The sequence below is a fragment of the Sus scrofa genome, chromosome 2 (genome assembly GCF_000003025.6).
Source record: "Sus scrofa isolate TJ Tabasco breed Duroc chromosome 2, Sscrofa11.1, whole genome shotgun sequence".
NCBI lineage: Eukaryota > Metazoa > Chordata > Mammalia > Artiodactyla > Suidae > Sus > Sus scrofa.
In genome coordinates, this window is record NC_010444.4 from 52,779,332 (window position 1) to 52,788,476 (window position 9,145).

The 9,145-nt window shown below is 36.5% G+C and overlaps 1 protein-coding gene across 1 annotated transcript; it reads right to left on the reverse strand.

Annotated features, from left to right (window-relative positions):
- Positions 241-1,591, reverse strand: LOC100516426 (olfactory receptor 2T3-like). The gene is made up of 2 exons (XM_003124222.2): positions 670-1,591; positions 241-269 (listed from the first exon to the last, which is right to left on the reverse strand). Exons 1-2 carry the CDS (start codon positions 1,589-1,591, stop codon positions 241-243), a joined length of 951 nt encoding a protein of 316 aa, XP_003124270.2.

A 9,145-nucleotide genomic window follows, 5' to 3' on the forward strand; every position in this document is an offset into this window, starting at 1 on the left:
TTTTTTTCCATATCTTCATGACCTTTGAAATTATAAGAATATATTAATTCTCATGAAATCTAATGTTGACTGGCATTTGGTATAAGCGATTTTGATAGTCAAATAGTATTTAAAACATTGGTATTTATCTATAAATGTCATATTCATGATTAAAAAAATGTATTTATTGTCTTTACTGAGATGTAGCTGTACTTATTGGACCTCTGTGGTTGCCACATGTGAATTATGAGTTACAGTGTATTACAAAGGAAGGAGAACACCAATAATCCCTCCAGGGTTATGCTGGGATCTGGACTCTTCTCAGTAAGCCACATTTAAAATTAAGGTTTTCACCCCCAAGTTTCATACTAAACTGATCAATAAATCTGGGATCAGAGATCAGATAAAAGGCACTATGTGTTATTTTCTTTACGTCATGATAAAAGGAGTATAAAGACATTAAATATAAGGAGATAATTTATGAAAAGTTAACATGATGGAGGAGAAATGACTCATGCATAAGAAAGAAGAAAGTTATAGCAGGATTCATGTTGGAGATCCTGGAACCAGTAGACAAAGGAAAAGACAAATAGGAAGGAAATGAATAATATAAAAAGGGAAAAAGACATGGTCATTCCTGGGTTTTCCCTTTTACAGCTTTTCTAAAGCACAGCCCTGAAGGCATTCTGCTCTTCAGAGCCTCTGTGACATCTTTATTGCGGAAGCTATAAATGAGAGGGTTCAGCACAGGGGTTATAATGGTGTAAAATGTTGACACCCTCATGTCCTGTTCAGCTGTGTGGTAGGAACCAGGAAGCATATATGTGTAGATAGCAGCACCAAAGAAGAGCAGCACTACAATCATGTGGGAAGAGCAGGTGGCAAAAGCCTTCCTGCGGCTCTCTGATGAACTCATTCTGTGAATGAGCCACAGGATGAGGGTGTACGAGCTTGAGATGATCATGATGGGAAGGAGAAGCATGAGAACACAGCACAGGTACATGAGCATCTTGTAGAGGGAGATATCAGAACAAGAGAGCTTCAGCAAGGCAGGAGCCTCACAGAAAAAGCTCAGGATTTTCCTGGAATGACAAAAGGGGAAACTCATAGTGATGGGGGTGAGCAACAAACCATCAATCATTCCTAGGAACCAGCATCCAGAAACCAGGCATACACAGACTCTCAGGTTCATCAGCAGTGGGTAATGGAGGGGTCTGCAAATGGCAGCATATCGGTCATAGGCCATGGCAGACAGAAGGAAAAACTCAGCTCCAGCGAGGGTCAGATAGAAGAACATCTGGATCCCACAACCTGAGGGAGAAATTTTATGATCTCCTGTCACCTGGCTCATGAGCATCTTGGGCACAGTCACTGATATGTACAGAAGGTCCATGAGGGAGAGCTGGCTAATGAAGAAGTACATGGGGGTGTGCAGGCGGGGCTCCACATGGATCAGGATGAGGAGGAGGGTGTTCCCAGCTAGGGCCATCAAGAAGAAGATGAAGACCACAGTGTAGAGGAGGATGGAGTGTCTGGTTTCACCAAATAGCCCCACAAGGATAAAATCAGCATTTGATGTTTGATTCTGTGAATTTTGATACAATGAATACATGGTTTGGTTACAGTTCTCTCCTGAGAAAGAAAGTAAGAGTGATTATTTTAAGATATTTCCCATGTATATGATTTTGTTAAACAATTTTCCAATAATAAAGTCCTGTAAGCTATTTTTAAAATATGAAGTTGTACTGGTATAGAATCAATCTTTCAAATCTCTGAGAGGCCACATGGTATTTTGGCCACAAATCTAGAGTGGATTATGAAACAGACCTGTGGGTGTAACCACTGTATAAATAGCAAAGTTATTTAACTGTAACTCAAAATATAAAAGGACTAACCTCATGTGATGATTAGAAAGATAAAGTAGGAAACTCAGGTTAAGTAAAACTGTGACTTGAATAAAGTAATTCACTAAATTTCCTTTTCCACTTTGGGTATAGTAGCTCATCTAGGATAGAAGCCAAAGCTGATGCAATGTTAATATTAATGTTGTTAATGGCACTAACATAACTGGTTTGCTGAAAACTTGATATCATAAATATTTTCTCCATTAGTGCCATTTCCATTGCTGGAATTTATAATTTATTCAACAAGAAATCTCCATAAACAGGAGCATCAGGAGCATGAGAGCAGAAAGTGTGCAGCCTGCCTCATGGTTGCAGGGCAGCTTGGGTTGCAGATCAGGTGCAGGGCAGGAGGGTAGATGTAGTGCAAACATTTACAGAGGAGGTGGACACTTGGGTGCAGATATTTAAAAGGACAGAAGTACAGAGGTGGTGTAATTATGTTGCAGGATAGGCAAGTACTCAAGGTGCAGACCTTGTGCAGTCTAAGGAGGGCAGAAAGATTGTAGATCTAGCGCAAGGGAGGAGGTCAGGTGGAGTGCAGACCTTGTACAGGGCAAAAAGGAATGCAGGCTGCAGACCGATGCAGGGCAGGGGCAGTGCCAATCTAGCACATAGAAGGAAATTGCAGACTTTGTACAAAGTAGGATGACAAGAGGTGTGCACACCCTGTACGAGAGAGGAAAAAACTCAGGGAACATCCCTGTATAGGACAGAAGGTCAGTGGTATGCCTGCTCGTCACCCTCACAACTTCAAAGTTAAGTCTAAAGCATTTATTGTATTAATTTTTATTCAGAGAAATTGTCTTTGAAAGAAATTAAAAAAAGCACGGATATCCTACTTAGCAAGTACTTAGTTGAAAAACATTTTAAATAATTATTTATTTTCCTTTTGCGGATGCCATTTATTCCCCCAAGTAATCTAAAACATTAAACAGTCCAAGTACAGTGAATGAATGAATGGAGACAAATGAGTATATTGAGCAGTTGGGTTAAACCAAACATAAAGTTCCATCATTACAATCCAGCATAGTGATCTCACAAGTACTGCATCCCAGTTTACTTAAAAAAAGTAGTAACATTCTTCCTTCTACATATTATCAATTTTGCTTAAGAACTGCTTTGCCTGAATATTTCAATTTTTCATTTCCTATTTGAATTGGTTGAGTTATATTTGACACAATTGTCCTAAAATTATTTAAGAACAGAGTTCAATTCTGTCTTATGAAAAGTTCAGGAGTTCCATGACTGACTGAGGTCTGGTCAGCCTCAGAATTGCTGCACACCAGGTTAGAGAAATTTGTAGAGAAAGAATCATATATTAACTAAGACACATGGCAATATGAAGCAAAGTATAATGTAGTATAGCTAGGTTAAAAAAAACCCCTAAAGTCAGAGTTACCTAATCAACAGCAATGGTAGTGCAACATCTTTGCCCATTTTTTTCTTTGCAATTTTATAAAATTCTGAAGAGACAAGTTAACAAGGAACACTCTAGCAAAAAGAAAAACACAGCATTTAGAGCACATACCTCTTGTTCCAACTTTTCTGCTCCAACGGAGAGAAAATCTGAGCCACACTAAATAAATGAATCTGCTTTTACCATTACAAGGCCAGGACATCAGGTTTAAATCAAGAAGGCAGGATGGGAAATTTGTGTCATCAGTTTCTTCACATTAGGGAATTGAGATAAATATCTCTTCTTGAGACCATTGGCAGTATTAAAAAAACGTCAAAACTAATTAAGACTGGAGAAAGTCTGGAGGAATTTTCAATTTTGGTATTTATTCATATTACCTGCATTTGGCATCTCTACTCTGGATTTCTACTTTTGCAGTGGCTTTCTCAGAATCCATCATATTGTTTTCTGTTTTTCCATTTGCCAGCTATATTGTACACATGGTAGGTACACATGGGAATTGAAAGTGTTTGTAATTTAGGTGCTGCAGCTATCAAAGAACAAACATATCTTTTTCATAAATTTACATTTTTTAAGTTTGAAATTATGTTTTCCAGTTTAAAATCATATTTCCTATATTTTTATTTAAAACGTTCTCTTCTTATGAAACAATCATCTTTTCAGAAAGGCAGTATCATTCAGAACATAAACACCAGAGTCAGAACTTGACCCAGAGCTGATTTAAAATGTCTTTGAGATTACAACTACATAAGAGAAAGTAGTTTGGGATTAATTATCAAAGTGAGGTTATCGGTTTTCATAGGTAAAATATTACATAATTGATCATAATTAGTTCAAACACAGGTTTTCACCCAGTCAATTTCAAGGGACGTGTTCAAGATCCTCTACTGTCCCCTTGTGATCCCTCCCACCACTCGTATCTAAGAGCTGCATGTTGGAGTTCCCGTCATGGCTCAGCAGAAATGAATCTGACTAGTATTCATGAGGATGCAGGTTCGATCTCTAGCCTTGCTCAGTGGGTTAAGGATCCAGTGTGGCTGTGAGCTGTGGTGTAGGTCACAGACACAGCTCAGATCTGGTGTTGCTGTGGCTGTGGTATAGGCCAGCAGCTACAGCGCCAATTCGACCTCTAGCCTGGGAACCTCCATATGCCTTGGGTACACTCTCCCCCCAAAAAAAGAATAGGCGTTGCATACCATGTTTCCCAGAATCCCCTTCATTTTATTATCCCAGATTAGAATTTTACAAGGATGTGAACCTCATTCAAATTGGTATAATGAAATTAAAATGGAGAACATTATTTCTTGGGGTCTGATGTGATTTCATTAGACAGTGGAGATTTTCCTTATGCGGCAATGTCACAGACATTTCCATTAGTTCTTATGATTTAGTTTCACCCTGGGTATCTAATGCAAACACCTTCTCAGATAATACTGTGATTCCAGTTTTTCCACCCATACCAGTTTTTCAAAGTCAAGTGGTGACTTAGTAGCTTTCCATGTGTGTATGTTTCCTAGGCTGTTCACGTAATTCCTATTCTTATATAAAACTCTTCAGTATTAGGGCCCTGCTAGTAGATTCATTTTCCTAATGAAACCCAGATTTATATAATTTTAGAACTGAATATATATTTTTACTTTAACACAAAACTAATGCTGTGATCTTTGCTTTGGGACTGTACACATTCATAAGGTATACATTCCAAAAAGCTTAATAAATGGTGACTTGTCTTATGTAATGATGAAAGTTTTGGTACTATGTTTTCCTGTGGAAACATGGAAAATATAAGGGTACCCAATAAATTATGAACTTAAGAAAGTGTATTTCCAGGCAAAACACTAAAAGCATAAACTAGCTCTGTAAGCTACAATTAATAAGGTATTAAAATAGAGAGATGAAAACCCCCAAACAAGACAAGTAAGGTACAAACAAAACTGAGGGAATAGAGAGACCAGAAATTCAGGCACTTGCCACAGTGGAAATAAAACAGGTTATCATCTCCAGTTTCTTCATGAAGGGCCTAATCACTATCTCATAGGCTGGGGATAAATTCCACGTCCAGGAAATTGCCAATGAATTCTCATAACTAAAGTAAGCCTGTTGCTGCAATGCCATTCATTCACTCTTTGAAGTGGATTTTTTCTTCGTCTTAGACTTGAATGAAATCCAATGCAAAGGAAATTTACATAGTTTTTGACAAATTTATTAAAGATTCCATCAACCTAGACTAAAAGAGATGAAAAAAGACTGATATAATAAAGATCACAGTATCATTCTGTTTCTGTAGGCATGAAGCAGGCTGAGAAAGTTAATTAATATCTAAAAATGGATAAATTATCCTGTGTATTACCTTGAAGTGTCTGAGGATGATGTTGAAAAAGGAAGATGTCCCCCTTTTCACTTCAATAGATAGGACCAGTAAATATGACAAATAATGGATCCAGAATTGCTACTGATAGACTAGAACTGAGGAATAATTTTTTAAGAACCCTAAGGTAAGACTAAACAATTCAGGAATATACCCTGTGTGACAAAAAATTGCTATTGTTTTTCCTTTTAGAATGAGTTTATCATGGTTATCATACCCCTGTTCCAATATTGGATGTTGGGTTTTTGGGGACATAGTCACATCATTTGGGCTAAATTTTCATATAATTCTGTATAGAAAAAGGACATTTTAGGACCTTAAGTATTCAAAAATAATAAGCATAAATGAATTAAACATTTGGGTGACTGTTATTAAAAGTATGTGATTTTATTTTTACTATAGCTATCTATGTGTATTCTGAGGTAGACTGAGTTATTGACACTATTGTTCTTATTCTTCCCTACCCTTTGTCAGTTAACTTTTTCATTTTTCCCATGGAAAATCCAAGCGTATGTCTGCCCCTTGACTTTGGCTTTAGCCACGTGGCTTGCATTGATGAATGAAATCTAATCAGACTTGAAAGTGTGTCACTTCCAAATCTAAGCCTTAAGAAGCCTCTATGTCTACACTTGCCTTCTCATACCTCTGTAATTATCATGAGGAGAATTTGACCAGCTATCCCAGTGATGACAATCTGAGGCTTAGAGTCTCACAGCTGAGCCAAGTCAAGATCCTCATAGCTCTCACAGGCAGTTTCCAGATGCAAGACAAGAATAAGTACTGTTTTCTCTTGCTGATATTTAGTGTTTTTTTTTATGTAGGGGCCACAAATTAGTAGAAGATGGTTATTTTGATTCACAGAGTGCATTTTTCATGTGTGTTATGTGTGCAAACATACTGATTTGATTTTATTTTTTAAGTGCTGGCCTATAAAAAAATAGAAATCAACCAACAGATAATATAAAATAGGAATAAATCAGATCTATCATGTTGATTAGGCTATCAATCAAATTAACAGTTGAATGAAAATGAGAGGAACTTGTTCATCCTTCATTTCATCTTCCTTAGTTTCTTCAGTGAGCCTGTGTCTCTTCCATTTCATTATCATCATCCTGATCTGCATTAGTGATGTTTCTTCACTGGAGAATGTGCAGATTCTTTTCTTCTGGTTGGACCTGCACCTCCCCAGAAATGTCTTCCTAGTATAAATGCAATCGTTTTCTTATTTAAATTTTCATTGTTGAGTGCTGGGTTTCAAAAACAAAATTAATTTTCACTTATTGATATGGTATGCCTTTAAATTTGCTGAACTCATAGCAAGTTTCTAATCATTTTTTTAGTGAAACTCTTAGATTACATGTCTTATGTAAATATACATGGTATTACCTCTTGCTTTCCAGCCAGGATTAATCTTGTCTTCTGTATTTACCCTGGATTCATTGTCCAGTACAATGTTAGATAGAAATGGTGAGGGGAGATATTCCTGTCTTGTTGATTTTAGAGGGAAATGCCTCAGTCATTTCAATTAAATATGCCGTTTCCTGTTTCTCAAGTTCTATGTCAGATTGAGGATATTTATTTCTGTTCCTAGCTTGCTGAATTTTTACATAAATTCATTTTGTTAAATGATATTTTTTTCCTGTGTCTGTTGATAGAAACATGCACATATCTTTTTGTATATTAATAAATGTATTAGATTAATAGTTTTACATTGCTAAGAAATCTTTAGTATTTAGATTAAATTACACTTGATCATGGTTTATGGTCACTTTTCTAAGTTTCTTACTTTAGTTTGCTAATAGTTTGTTAAGAAAGTATCATCTTGGAGTTCCCGTCTTGGTGCAGTGGTTAACGAATCCGACTAGGAACCATGAGGTTGCGGGTTCAATCCCTGTCTTTGCTCAGTGGGTTAAAGATCCAGCGTTGCTGTGAGCTATGGTGTGGGTTGCAGACGTGGCCTGGATCCTGCATTGCTGTGGCTCTGGTGTAGGCCAGTGGTTATAGCTCTGATTAGACCCCTATCCTGGGAACTTCCATATGCCACAGGAGCAGCTCAAGAAAAGGCAAAAAGACAAAAAAAAAAAAAAAAAAAAAACCCAAAAAACAAACAAAAAAAACCTATCATCTACATTCAAGAGGTATATTGATGTGAAATTTTGGTCTCTACTAATGTATTTGTCTTTGTATGGTTATAAGGAAAACTGGTCATTTCAATAATTCCTCCTCTATTCTGAAAGAGTTTTTAAATAATTGATTTATTTCATCTTTAAAAATTCAAATGAATTTATGGATAATTCTATAAGGTTTTAAAATTTTCAGTGTGGGAATATGTTAACTTTATTATTTTTAAGTGTATTCAGATTACCTATTTCTTCTTGAATTTATTTACTTATATTTTTGTTTATTGACATATATTTGTCATGACCCCACATTGCATATTCTCACTTCCTTTGTCATGGATTAACTGCCCATATAAGTGTAGGTTCATTTTTGTGTTCTCTACTATTTTTTTAATGGCTGCACTCACAGCATATGGAAGTTCCAAGGCCAGGGATTAAATCTAAACCACAGCAGCAGCATATGCCAAAGCTGTGGCAATGATGGATCCTTTAACACACTGTGCTGGGCTGGGGATCGAATCCATGCCTCCACAGTGACCCAAGCCTCTGTAGTCAGATTCTTAACCCATTACACCACAGTGGGCTTACTATTCTGTTCTATTGATATATGTGTCTGCTTTTGTTTAAGCACCATATTGTTTTGAATACTGTAGCTTTGTAGTACAGTAAAATCAGGGAGTGGCATATTTCCAACTCTCTTCTTTTTCAAGATTGTTTTGGCTATTTGGGTAGTATTTTGATAGAGATTGCATTGAAGCTGTAGTTTGGGATATGATTATTTCAACATTAATTCTTCCAATGCACAAACATAGTATATCTTTCCATCTGTTTGTGTTGTCTTCAGTTTCTTTCAAAAATATTTTATAGTTTTTGGAGTATAAGTTTTTCCCTCCTTCGTGATGTTTATTCCTAACTATTATATTCTTCTTGATGTGACTAGAAAAAGATTATTTCCTAAGTTCATTTTGTGATAGTTCATTATTAGTGCATAGAACTGCAACATATTTCTATATATTAATTTTGCATCCTGCAACTATGCCAAATTCATGGATGGGGTTTTGTAGGTTTTTTTTTTTTTTTCTTTTAGATTTTCTAGGTATAATATGTTATTGTCAAACAGTGAGAGTTTTTTTTTTTTTATTATTTTCCCACTGTACAGCAAGGGGGTCAGGTCATCCTTAGATGTATACATTGCAGTTACAGTTTTTTCCCCCACCCTTTCTTCTGTTGCGACATGAGTATCTAGACATAGTTCTCAATGCTATTCAGCAGGATCTCCTTATAAATCTATTCTAGGTTGTGTCTGATAAGCCCAAGCTCCCGATCCCTCCCACTCCCTCCCCCTCCCATCAGGCAA